Here is a 13,511-nt window from a genome sequence, read left to right as displayed (position 1 = left end):
CCGGTATCCCCACCACCCCCCCTTGGTAGCCCCACCACCCCCTCCCTTTCACAGCTAGTGAAGCCTTACTTACCATTGTTACAAGCTGTGACAATTGTCCAGCCACACTGAAAGGTCCCTGGATTTTGTTTTCTCAAGTTTGCTCGGTATAAATAGCACTTAAAACAATTTTAAAGCACACATCAGCTAATCAACCTTCCCAAAAGCATTTAGCTTCTACTGGTTCACTACCTCCTCATGAATCAAAAAATTTGATACCAACTTCTAGAGAATTTGATGCGACTACTAGTTTGGGTTACTAATTTCCTTGGTCTTGGATTGGTCGTGCATATGAAGATTTTTAAGATTTGCATCATGCTGTGGGTCTTCAAATGTATCACTTGAGTTCGGGCCTCTTACTTCAGTAGGATTCTTTTAACTTTGTTTACAACTTTCTGTCCTTTGTCTCTGATAGCTCTTTTTAGCTGGCACAGTTGATGACACTCTAAAAAAATCGATCGTTCTGGTACATCGATTTTGAATTGGTCTGACTCACTGATCTTCAATCTTGGTTTTCAATCGGTCGTCTTTTTCAATTGGTCGGAGTAATATTGATTCAAGTCATCCAGTTATTCATATTCAATACTTGATTCTAATTGAATGATGGAATCGCTGAGCCAAGAGGATCTTTGGTGAGCAAACTTGAGAAAACAAAATCCAGGGACCTTTCAGTGTGGCTGGACAATTGTCACAGCTTGTGTCACTGGTAAGTAAGGCTTTCACTAGCTGTGAAAGGGAGGGGGTGGTGGGGATACCGGGATCCTTTATCAAAGGCTTGGGAATCAATCTGAAGATTGAAGTACAGAATGAAAATGTATGACGTCAATTGATGTGAATTGAGTGAAACTGAGAGAATGAAACTGTCACCATTAACAACTGACCTTAAAATTTCAACCTTTTCGAAAGTTTTAAATTCACAAACTTTAAATTTCTCAAAGAAACCCATTGAATTTGCTGAGCTTTGAACTTCACCAACACTTTTCATCATCATGTCTACTTCAATGACACCAACTTCATCAACTTCATCAACTTCATCATCTCAATCAACAACCAAATCAAAATCGAACAAACCAACTCCACCTAAACTCAATACGAATCTCAAACGTAAATCAAGTATCAAAAACCGAAATGAAAAATTTGTAGAATCAAATGCTTGGACAATTGGTTTTATCATTAGTTTTTTCGTTATCTTGTTTTCTAAAGAGATTTCAAACATATATAATGCGAATAATGAAGATTATCAATTATTGAAAACTTCTATGAATTCAACTCCTAAACTTTCATCTTGGAAAATTACAAAATTAGATCATCAAGACAGAGGTTATGGATTGATTGCTACTCGTCAAATCTTACCAGGTTTGAAACCCTTTTTTAACTCTAGATTTCCTAAACTCATTTCCAAATCATAATCAAACTGAATTTAACTTTTTTTTTCTTCAAATCGTTCAAATCGATGTTTTTGTATATAGGTGAATTACTTTTAAAAGAAAAACCGATATTTAAATTAAATTCAAAAATCAGATCGATTGAAGATTACGAAACCAATTTAAATTCGATTTTAAAAAAACTAGATGGTGAAGATCGGAATCGATTCTTAAGTTTATCAAACCCATGGCAAAATCAATCATTATCTAATATTTCAAATTATATTAGAATCTTACAAGTTGAGCATTGATCCATATAAACCAAAACCACTTGAAACCCCACTAAGCTGATCTTTCTTTTTGGTTTGGGTTAGACAAATGCGATTAGTATCGGTTCAAATCAATTAGCTATCTTTCCTAGTCTTTCTCGTATCAATCATGGATGTGCTGGCGCATCTAATTCAGTTTATAATTGGAGAGAAAAAGAAGGAGTCGAAGTGGTTCATGCTACCAAACTGATCGAAGTAGGTGAAGAGATTTTAATTTCTTATTGGGATTCTAAACGTTCACGTTCAGATCGACAGTTGAGCCATTTCTTACCTTCATCTCTATGTCTTTTGACAATCTTACTAAACTTTATCAACTATCCTTTTGCGGTGGGTTTTTTTCTTCTTCTATAGAGATTATTTGAAATCAAATTATGGATTCCAATGTACTTGTCAAACTTGTAGTTTAACTGAAGAAGAAAGTATTCAATCAGATCAAAGGTTTTTAAAAATTAATCAATTAAAAGCAAAACTTTCAGATTGGTCAAATCGATTGATTGGAGGATTTGAAGCGGTTCGGCTTATTGAAGAAGCGGTTCAACTGATGAAACTTCAAAATATGACATTTGAGTTGAGTTTTTTTTTTCGGATTGGATTTGTCTTGATTTTGTAATTGACTCTTGAGTTTTTTTCTTTTGATTTGATTTGATTTTTAGATTCGGTCAATTATATGCTGATGCTGCTCATATTGCAAGTGCACACTCAGAGTTGAGTTCTTTTTTTTACTCACTTCAAATTTCATAATCTTAAATTCAAGAGATCATAATTAGAGATTAACTTCAACCCCGTATTTTTTTGGGAGGGAATTTACTTTAGTTTTCAAAGTGTTAAACATTTTGCAAACTTAGCTCAAGATCATTTTAAAATCGAATTAGGTTCAGATTCAATTGAAGTTTTGATTTCCAAGAAATTAATTAAAAATCCAACTTCTTTAAATTGGTCAAATCGTCAACCTGAACGAGTTAAAGTTTTATAAACAAACACTAAATCAATCAACCCAAACCAAACCAAAATAAAACCATTTCTCCAAATCTTTGTACAAAAAAAATTAAAGACATTACCAGACCGAAAATCAAAAAGGTTGTACATCAAGCAAATCAATCTTTATGATCATATCCTGTTTTATATAGACTATACTTTTACATTTTTTGGAGTTTGTAGAATTAAATGCCTTAGTCCTCTGGATCGTTGATCTTTACTTTGTTTTTGTTGTGATTCCATTTTCAGGATAGAATTTTAAAAGAATTGACTTTCGATTTTTCCACCAATACTTGTCACCTCTTATGGGTCACAAACTAAAGTATGTATATACAATAGAGTGTCTGCAGGTTGAATCGACTTTTATTGGTGTTGAGTGTTCACTCTCAGTGCATGTGAGGGATTTTGTCTTACTGTGCAAACCAAACCTTCCAACTCTAGAGCCAGTATGACACAACAGCTTTTTGATAGGCAATTGCTCAAAGTTACATATGTACAATAGCAGAACATGGCGCTTCATGTTGCGGTCGAATTCAAATCTTCCCCCACACAGACCCACATGAGCCCACATGCCCATGTCCTGGAGGCTGGCTGCACATCTATTGGGCTGATCTTACACAGGCAGATCATTTAAGAACATGCATCTAAGATCAGAAATACTGAATTGCCAAATGAAGGAGTGGTGTGACAAGCACATTTAGCAGTGCAAAGTTTTAGTCGAGGCGAGCTCCAAGTTTCACATTCGAAGTTTCCAAAAGTGACAATACCTACATCATCAATCTTCGCTTGATCATATGTTGTCACACCTGCAATCAAACCAATATCACCAAGAGTTATCAAAATCATCAAAGTCACCGATGACATAGATAGACTACGAGGGACTCATTATAGCAATCCTCACTTGAGCCATCAAGAAAGACCGGGAGGTATGGAGAGAGACCTTGAACTCTTAAAACAGCCTTAGACAAAATGGGGTTTTAGAAGAGTACAGGTTCAACTGATGACTGGATAACAATGACTTGAATAACAAACAAGCAAATCTTTTTCTTATTTTTTTCTCCTTTTTTTGTATTTCTGTCCTTCCCTTCTTCAAGTTGCAATCACTTCTCCTGCACTTTCGGCTTGAGGACAATCTCTTGCAATATGACCAGCTGATTGACATCGATAACAAGTCTTGGGACGATGATTGTATCCTGAATTCACATTTGCTGTGAAGGTAGCCATGCAGTCTCTACAGTATAAAACGGAAATTCCCCGAGGAGAGTGAGCAGATGAGCGCGTCAAATTGAGCATTCAAAATTCTCAAACCTTGCATAATGATTCATCCCTTGACATTTGTAACATTGAATCACCTGTCCGGGTGCAAGTCTTGGTTTTGAGTAATTGGAACGTTGAGCATGGTAGTTGTTTCCAGCTTGGTTACACATACGACTGATATGACCCACTTTGAAAGACAGAGAGGAAACGCACAAACGCGTAAAAGCGTCTTGTCAGCAATCTACTCAGTGATCGATCAAGACCACAAGCTTGAAAACTCACTTCGACCACAGGTGTAACACTTTTGACCTCCTGATTGAAAGCCTTGTCCTCCTACTTTCACACTTGGACAGTCAACAGCCAGATGACCGATGCCGCTGCATTGGTAGCATTGCTTAGCATCAGCCGTGCGTGGGTTAGGGCATGCAGCTGATTCCTACGAGTACAATCAGGCCGTTTGATCGAGTTTTGCAAAGATTAGTTTGAAATGTTGTTTGAATAGTGGGACGAGATAGGCTGATAAGGGGAAAGAACTTACATGACCGGGTTGCTTACAGTTGAAGCACAATCGAGCTTCCGCGGTACATTGTTCAGCCAAGTGACCAATAGCTCCGCCTAAAGTTTTCGAAGAGAATCGAGATAAACAAACATAAGGTGAGTTTTTGGGACAAGAAAGTAAAGAGTTGAATGCCAAATGCTTACACTTGAAGCAACCTTTCCGACTCTGACCACCGAACATCTCTCGCTTGAGATCTTATACAACTGGCTGATAGGAAGACAAACCCAAACAGTTTCCCAAAATGAGAAAAGGTATTGAAAGTGTAAGAGTCAACAATGAAAGTCAATGAACAAACTGGTTTGATTTGATTTTGGGTGACTTACATAGGTATTACTAGATTTCACTACACACCTCTGAACGCTTCCTTTTGCCCACCGAGAATGAAAAAAGGAAAGAAGATATCAAATTATCAAAAATGTGATATCAATGAATGGGGTCGATCGATTCGGTGAGGTGGTAATCAAGGGTCAACAAGATTTAAACTCAGAAATTAGGGATTACAGGATACCCGGTCCGACCCGATGTAGCGGACTTCAGAGCTCCTCAGAGTGTACAATGGATGATATCATCATTCATCGTTCATCTCTGCATGGCGAATGTCACTCAATTCACTCCAAATCACTCTACATATTTATCAACGTGGCTATACGTGGAGTCTCATAGAGTACGTGGATCGAAAAGTCTTGAAATAGCTCGTAATTATAAGTTTGGGTTTGGAATTTTCAACACAAAACACAAAGACAAAATCACAAGGTTAAGATTGACTTTCATTATTTGAATTTGCCTCACACAACTTCTTTTTTAGAATCACTTTCTCCACAATTGAAGGTCAGTAAAGACCCCAATTTATTAAGCAGAACATGTGCCATACATATACAGTTGTTTTCGACAAGCTCGTCATCAATTTAAATGCCAAATTACTCCAGTTTTGCTGGCAAATTTGGACAAACTTTTTGACAAGGACTGTAAAACATATCTTTTGGTTTATGGACGACGTGAAGATGCCAATCTAGATGATCCCCACAAAGGCAGAGGGTCCTCAAAAAATTACAATTCAAGTATTAATTGTCTTAGGTTCATTTTGGGAGATGATGTGAGCCAACCCCGAAACCTTTGAGGTATAGGAAAGTAGATCAAGAGTGACTGTGAGGAAGTCACAAATCTTCTACAGTCAAACCCGCGCACATGCATACCCGCGCACATGCATAACCAGCCAAAATGCATAAGTTTTGGCTTCCACCCAGCTGGTGCGGGCAATTTTTTTTGTTAATTACATAATTATGGCAAAAACCATAATGCATAGGTTTTTTTAGATCCCCAAGGTCATAATGCATACATGGAAAGTGGGCTGGGAAGAAAATTTTCTTCCTGCAAGCCTTCTTTGATACAATTTTAGCGATGTCAGACAGCAATGAGCCCTCTCTGGGTGTTGAACCCCTTCAATTCAACACAGAGAATCCTATTCATGCCACTCGCATTGGCAACATAATATTTCTTGCACCATCCGACCTCAAGCCCTCTCAATTCCCATCACATTTACAATTTGAAGAGCATGATTTACATCTACTCGAGAAAGGGCTCAAAGACCTCAAAGAAGAAACTCAAACACGTCTTGATGAACTTAAATCAAATCAAAAGAACGGACAAACTCTCTCTCAGGAAGAACAAGACTGGTTTGATGATGGGGGAAACTTGATTAATGAACACCTTATAGTAGATATACTTTTATGTCTAGATGAATTCAAGCCCTTATCACTTGGGTGTCATGAGTTCAAAGCAATACAATCTATCATCTCGTGTTATCCATCAACTCTTTCCAATGACTCAAAAATTAAGATGGATAGAAAGAAAGAAGCTAAACGAACGACATCTAACAATCTCGATTCTCTCGATCACGGACGTGGAAAGAAGGCTCGTTCCTGCTTATCAAAACCAGTCCAATCAAACAGAACTCGCCGTAAATCTGGGGTCACCAAACAAACTCTGACTTATAACCAACGTGTTGAGGTCCTTAATTGGTACCACAAAAATGGTGAAAGTCAAACAGGGACTGTCCGACACTTCTCTAAAATATATCCGGACTTGGGAATCAGTCAACCTAATATCAGTCGATGGATCAAAGAAGAAGCATCAATTCGAGACACTGCTGGTACTGTTAGTAGCCAAACTAAGCGCAAATCTGAGCTCAAATATCCACAAATTGAAACACTTCTGGTTAATTACATACGTGAATGTGAAAAGAGTGGTCAATTTATTACCGGCGATCAAATCAAAGAGAAATGGAACCACTTTGCTCGACTCGAAAAGCTCCCAAGCAAGGACTGGCTGAACTTGAGTGGTGGATGGCTTGACGCATTCAAATCACGTCACAACCTTCGTGAGATCAAAAAACATGGTGAAGCCGCATCAGCCAGTCCTGAGGTAGTGGCAGCTGAGAGGGCTCGAATGTGTAAGATCACTGCCGAGTACAAACAGTGTGATGTCTATAACATGGATGAAACAGGTTTGTTTTACGCGTAAGTCTTATTTCCATCGTTCTCCTGCTTCTTTCTCCTGCACCTCTTGTTTCTGACTGTTTCTTTGTGTGTTTCAGGATGCCCCCTGATCGAGGTTTAGCCAGTCAGAGTTCGCCAGGTGTCAAAGGATCCAAAGCACGTATAACTGTTGTCTGTACTACCAATGCCGATGGATCAGACAATCGTTTTCTGACATTTATCAGTCGATGGAAATCCCCACGCTGCTTCAATAAAAAGACACCATCCGAGCTTGGAATAGATTACTACAACAACACAACCTCTTGGATGACTTCAACAATCTTTGAGTTGTGGATCTCAAAGTGGGATCGAGACTTACGAGCCAAAGGGAGGAAGATCTTACTCTTACTTGACAATTTTGCTGGTCATACTGTGCCGCCAAATCTCCTCACCAACATTAAGCTCGAGTTCTTTCGACCAAATCTCACAGCTCACGTTCAGCCACTCGATGCTGGCATTATCCACGCATTCAAATGCCATTATCGCAAACGATTCCTCACACGTACTCTCCGACGCCTTGACAACAATGAGACTGTAAATAAAGTGTATGAAATTGATGTTCTTGCTGCTTGTCGTTTGGCCAAGTTAGCTTGGCATTCCGTCACCGGAAAGACCATTCAGCACTGCTGGGGCCACTTGGGAATCATTGCATTCAAGGATAGCAACATGCAAGTCCCTCTCTATTCTCTCTAGCTTGCTTTTCCTGTTTTTGAAGTTTACAGTTTTCTTATACTTTTCCCTCTTTATCTTACTTGTAGGCTTCCTGCCTTCAATCCAGCCAACCTACCCATTACAGAGGACTTAGATCTTGAAGACGATTTGCAACGCCTTCAAGATTCGGGCTTGCTCTCATCCAGGAATCGAATGTCGATATCCGAGCTTTTGAACCCCGAAGATGAAACACCATCATTTTCAAACTTACCAACTGCTGAGGAGATTCACGGACAGGCTCATGTCTCCCAAGACGACTCTGAAGATAACACGATCGAAAGCGAACCGATTCCTACCACTGCCGAGGCAATAAAATACCTCAACGGTCTTGTCGCTCACATCGAAGGAACTGCGACTCCTCTCGGTCTCAAACTTGATCAGCTCTTGCAACAATACAGTCGCCAGCTGAAGTCCGACGAGTTTTTTTCTTTCAATAAACAGCCATCGATCATAGATTTTTTCAAAAAACTCCCTAATCCCGACTCGGAGATGACATTTGAGTCTTAACTGAACTCTGTCCCTTATACTACAATCAATTTCCCTTCTATATACAATTATAAGATACAGTGTTGTCTTTCCTTTACTCAGACAAAAGAAGTCTTGTGTTTTGTACCCGTGCAAAATGAAAACATACTATCACATAGAGTTATACTTTTTGAATGAAAACCCGCCACAATGCATATCTTTATGCATTTAGGCCTAAATACATAGAATTATGCATTATGGAGGTTTGGGCCCATTTGTATAACCCGCGATAATGCATACCAAAAATCGTCTCCCCAAATTATGCATTAGCGCGGGTTTGACTGTATCTGGCTGTTCAAGATGAAGGAATTTCATACCCACAAACTGATATACTTCATGAGTACAGGAGTTGTGCCAAAGAAGAATCATACTTTGAAATTCACAAAGTAGCATGTGATATGTCCCATAAGTCAAGCTCACTTTTCTTGGTTGACAAGAGCAGTGAATTGTCTGTGTGCCATATTACCGGTGATTCTCTTTTTACAAATTCCAACAAACTTTACCCCTTGTCTCTCTGATTTAACCTTGAGTATATATCGACGTGGTCAACATTGGCAGGCTGAACGATGTCTTTCAGGTTACTTTTCACTGGGCAGTCAGTCACCATGCTGGAATTGGACTGAAGAAAGCTTTGTGCAAATCTTCCTACTGAGCTCACAAAACAGAGCAAATGGTGCAAGCACACTATATGTTGACATGTCAAGTACAATATAAACACAGAAACAAAGAAAAAAGGACTCCGTTCTTACAATTTCTTCATGACATCAAAGATATCTAACCCATTAGCCATATCATGATGCCAGCTACAAAATAATATCGCCCGTAGTATAAAGTGATGAATGGTACCAAATTTCGGGAATCCGCTTCTTCAATCGTCACCCTGAGGAACTTCATCCTCTAGATATTTGATCAATCGCACTCGCATCTCTGTTGTCTCATCACCTCTTAATGTATCAGATACAAACTTGGCCTCGACGGACATTCCAACCTAAAAATGGTAAGCCAAACATAGGACAATTGTGATAAGTTTGGTAAGGCCCGGGGAATCATATGATCTGAGGAAGATATGAATCTGACCATTTCCAATGCTCCCCGAATCACCCCACATAGAACTTGACTATACCATAAGCCACCCACTGAGTTGGAATCACCTGCTTTCAATTGGGCTCCTAAGGCGTCCTCTGGAAGCTCTACGTATTCTGCCAAAATGTTCTCATCGAAATGTAAAGTGAATTCTTTGAGTCCACTCGTGACTTGAGGATTGTGTGTTACATTGGGTGAATAACCGATAAAGGTCTTGAAGGCTACTTTTGAAGTTACTTCGCCTACATCACGGAAAGTTGAACATCTGGGAAGTGAAGATCTTGCTAAAAAATCTTCGATCAGTCTTGTTCCAATGTTATAGCCCCTGTGTGTATGTAACACCAAAAAAAAGATCAAAACATATCAGACTCTGTCATTTCATTTCACAAACAGGGAAGCTTTGAGAGAGAGATTTCAAAGGAAGTTTAATCGAAAGGATAGAAGAAAGTGTGGAAAATCCACATTTTATCGAGTTGTTGATTGACCTGAGCGTAATCCTCATAATCTTTGACGAGTTGAACGACTAAAGCTCCGTAAGTTAAAGCAAAGAATTCTCCATTGATCTTTTCAGCTCGTTTCCATAACTCTTCTCCTTGATTTAATAGCTTCTTGGTATCCATTCTTCTCTTTTATTGGTTTTGGCGTGTTCTTAAATCTAATGTTTGAGTAGTTTTGCTGAATGTGATCGATTTGTAGGAAGGAGAAATCGATTAGTTTTCACTTTGAACCGATTGTTGAGTCACGTCGACCCGATCAGACCAATCCGACCCGCACCAAGACACAAGTGCTTCGTAGCCAGCATGTCCAGACTCCAATGGCTCGCGCTTCACAATCTATGGAAAAGGGATATTGGAAGGCACTGCATACCCTGTTTTGAGTTGAGCTTCATCATGCTTGCGTACAAGTCGCAAACAAATCCCACTTGAAATTTCTTGTAATAAGAGATCTTGAACTTTACCTATGCTGATGCCAATGATAATGGGCAAGACATATAGACATTGCCCGCATTTCAAACTTCATTATCAGTTCTCATGTTCCAATGTGGTGATTGGCTTTTGCAGTGTGCAGTCACGACCAGCTGCTGCATCTTTACCTCACGAAAGAAACCCAAAAAGTGGTGATACGTTACCATGATCGGCAAAGATAAACCTCGATCACAATTTGCGAAGTCCTTATTCCGAATTCACAAACGAAGACTTCTTCACTGGAGATAAGAATGCCAAAAGAGAGGAGCCCTAATTACTTCTGAATGAAAGTGACTTAAGCGAGAGGGGAAAAAAATAGGCGAACCAGCTCGAAAGCCGGTTCGTCCGTTCAAGAGATTGTGCATCGGCTTACATCATGGACATAAACCCATCAGCGGTTCTGAGTGAAGCGAAAGGGTCGCTGTGCCATGCGCAGACCCACTGATGACAGCCAGGCATCCTTGATCGCCCAAGACTGCGAACGCAAGGTAAGTATGAAGCGAGCCTTCACTTTACGGTATATATGCTCGTAAGGCGTGACTTGAGTTCAAACCGTTTAGAAGACAGCATTATGTCCACTCCTTGGTTTGATTGATAGTCAACAATTGTAGCTTCTACATCGCATGTATGAAGAAGAAATTTAGGCATCAGAGAAAACTAAACCCGATCCGCCAACGTCACCCCTTTCAAGCTCCTAAAATCAACATAGAGATACAAATACATTATAGGTCGGGACATCAGGGGGACAGGCACACACGTATTCATGAGAGTTTAAAATGTGACAGAACTGGATTCCCAAGAAGCGGGTTGAGGTTGAGTACAGCAGGAAGCAACAAGGACATCAAAGAGAAAACCACTATGATTTGATGTGGGTTATGATTTCGCGAGACTATCTCACTGCAGTGCAAGTCAGCAAAGAGGACTATGAATCCAGGTTAAAGAAAGAAAGAAAGAAAGGAGGGGCTCAAAACATGATGTCTTTATGGGGGTTGGGGCCAAGTTTGGCAATCAGATGTTCAATCTCATTTCTTAACTCGGCGCACATATAGTCTAATGGTAAGTCAGATGCATCCGTTCCGAATGGGTCTTCGCACTCTCTTGCTAAAGCCTCGATACCTAATCGATTCCGGATGGCGTAACACAAGGGCTGGTTAATAAGGGAAATATAAAGATCAGATAAGCTGCTAGATACACATACCCATCAGAGTGAATGCAACAATCGTCACAAAAGGGATCAACATCCAATTGAGATCTGTTGAATTTTTGTCACGTGTATCATCAGTCAAAGTGAACCTTGTTGCGCCTGATAAGATCCCAAGACAAACCTGATGCAAGAGTAAGCGGTAAAGCAAACAAGTATAAGGTTGTACATTGTTTGAGATGAATTCCATAACAAGCTGGTATTTTGACATCTGCGAGTGTCTCCATTTGACCAAAGAGATCAGTCATGGTCATAACGCCTTGTGTCAAACGGCCAAGTCCGGGTGGACCAATACATTCCAAGTACCCTTTTTGTTTACATCTTGCTGCGTATAGGTGCAATTGATGAGCAATAACTAAGGGGAGCGGCAAGGATGGCTTTGAAAGGTAATTATGCACAACCACCGCAGTTGAATCTTCGAGTCGGTGATCAGACGCTGACTTTCTGAGCAGTGGTGAGGTTTCTGACATAGAGTTTGACAAGTCTGCACCCTGCCATTCTTCTACCTGAGTGGCAAAGACTGAAGTCGGTCTGCGTCGAGGTCTACAGTCTCGAGGACCTGCGCGAGATGAGATGGCATAGGAGGGAACCTCGTTCGTCGAGCTGTTTGTCGTTCCAGGGTTGAGGCCTGGATCACCAGACATCTCAGGAGATTGGTCGGTTAACACGTCGGTATGAATCGGATTTTCAATATCTGCATCCGCCGCATCATATCCGAACCCAGGCGTATTGGCCTGCTGATAAAATTCAGGTGGAAGGACAGCTCTTAAATCTTCATAATCGATTCCATACTGTCCTCGGATGTGTCTTTTGACCGCGATGACAAAGGCGACCATAAGGCGAAGACATCTAGCTTTTGTCCGGACTTCGTCTGGAGTAAGTATATCGATATCCACGTCGTGACCAGGAGGAGGAGCCCCGATGGATATCCAGTAATCTCGGGCCAGATTGCGTACAAGAGATTGGAGGGAGGTGAAAGTTTTTCGACCTTCGTCCCATCTAGCGTAAGCTGTCGTGTTGCGGAACACCAGCATCAGACCAACGACAACTGATAGCAATGGTACAACCTGGTTAGACAAGTTGAAGTCCCTTCCATACACAAAATCCGCCACGGCTACCACTAATCAGGATTGAAGATGAAGCACGGGTGGTTAGTTATAATTATGATAGTGGTGTCAAATCAGAGTATGTAGCTTTAAAACGTACCAGTAGCCCATACTGTCACAATTATGACCGCTTTCCAAACGTTCAGGATAGTCTAGCATAGACCTCAGATGCATGAGTCCAAATACTTTGATGATGGGATACACGAGAGTGATTTGATCTTACAGAGCCTCGGAGCCTCAACACCTAGACGCTCAGTGGCCAGAGTGAGGAAGAAAAGCTTATCAGATTATTTGAAACAATCCACCATGACCCGAAAAGGAAGGTTAAGGTCGGCAAGTCACTGACGTCACCGAACCAAGCTACCTTGCCTCGCAACTTGAGCCTATCTGCATTATCTTCTTCAGCCAGAGCTAGAGCCCGCAAGGAGTCCAGCATCCGGGGGATAACCGAGGCTGCTGTGTTACCTCGCTCTGGTGGATTAGACGACATAATAACGATTCTGAAGATGGGAGATGCAGCACACGATTGGCTCGGAAACTTGAGCCACCCTTTTTGTGCAAAGAGTCTAACTTAACTAAGTCCCACAGTCAGACACTTGATCCTCGCAGGCTCGGGTGTCACTGTGGCAGGTAATACACCAGCCCGGCCCGTGAGACCCGGGGGTGGACCGGGGCCAGGACCGGACCAAGCAAGACTCAGCAAGGCTCGAGTAAAATCAGGCTGACCCGGTTCGGCCTGTCCATAAGAAAACAGGGAAAGTTTTGGTGAAATGATCCTGAATTTCTACAGAACATGATATCATGTCTTTAAGTAGTCAAATTTGTATAAGGTCTTCACAGGGGCAAAATCTCACATAGGGGTG

At 40.7% G+C, this 13,511-nt stretch overlaps 3 protein-coding genes across 3 annotated transcripts; 1 reads left to right on the top strand and 2 right to left on the bottom strand.

Moving 5' to 3' along the window:
- Positions 1–1,028: 1,028 nt before the first annotated feature.
- Positions 1,029–2,705, top strand: MELLADRAFT_108480 (uncharacterized protein; the record flags this gene model as incomplete). Its single annotated transcript, XM_007412209.1, has 6 exons — positions 1,029–1,395; positions 1,509–1,702; positions 1,778–1,986; positions 2,084–2,299; positions 2,386–2,436; positions 2,546–2,705. The coding sequence occupies 6 exons, from the start codon at positions 1,029–1,031 to the stop codon at positions 2,703–2,705; spliced, it is 1,197 nt and encodes a 398-aa protein (XP_007412271.1).
- A 6,456-nt stretch (positions 2,706–9,161) lies between these two features.
- MELLADRAFT_108478 (uncharacterized protein) lies at positions 9,162–9,996 on the bottom strand (the record flags this gene model as incomplete). Its single annotated transcript, XM_007412191.1, has 3 exons — positions 9,162–9,281; positions 9,371–9,701; positions 9,839–9,996. The coding sequence occupies 3 exons, from the start codon at positions 9,994–9,996 to the stop codon at positions 9,162–9,164; spliced, it is 609 nt and encodes a 202-aa protein (XP_007412253.1).
- A 903-nt stretch (positions 9,997–10,899) lies between these two features.
- MELLADRAFT_117090 (uncharacterized protein) lies at positions 10,900–13,165 on the bottom strand (the record flags this gene model as incomplete). The annotated part of the gene is made up of 6 exons (XM_007412190.1): positions 10,900–11,457; positions 11,540–11,593; positions 11,667–12,662; positions 12,749–12,800; positions 12,872–12,892; positions 12,995–13,165. The coding sequence occupies 6 exons, from the start codon at positions 13,136–13,138 to the stop codon at positions 11,306–11,308; spliced, it is 1,419 nt and encodes a 472-aa protein (XP_007412252.1).
- Positions 13,166–13,511: the final 346 nt, after the last annotated feature.

This window comes from Melampsora larici-populina (assembly GCF_000204055.1).
Source record: "Melampsora larici-populina 98AG31 unplaced genomic scaffold MELLAscaffold_29, whole genome shotgun sequence".
In the NCBI taxonomy this organism is placed as follows: Eukaryota; Fungi; Basidiomycota; class Pucciniomycetes; order Pucciniales; family Melampsoraceae; genus Melampsora; species Melampsora laricis-populina.
This window is presented reverse-complemented; position numbering and strand designations above follow the sequence as displayed.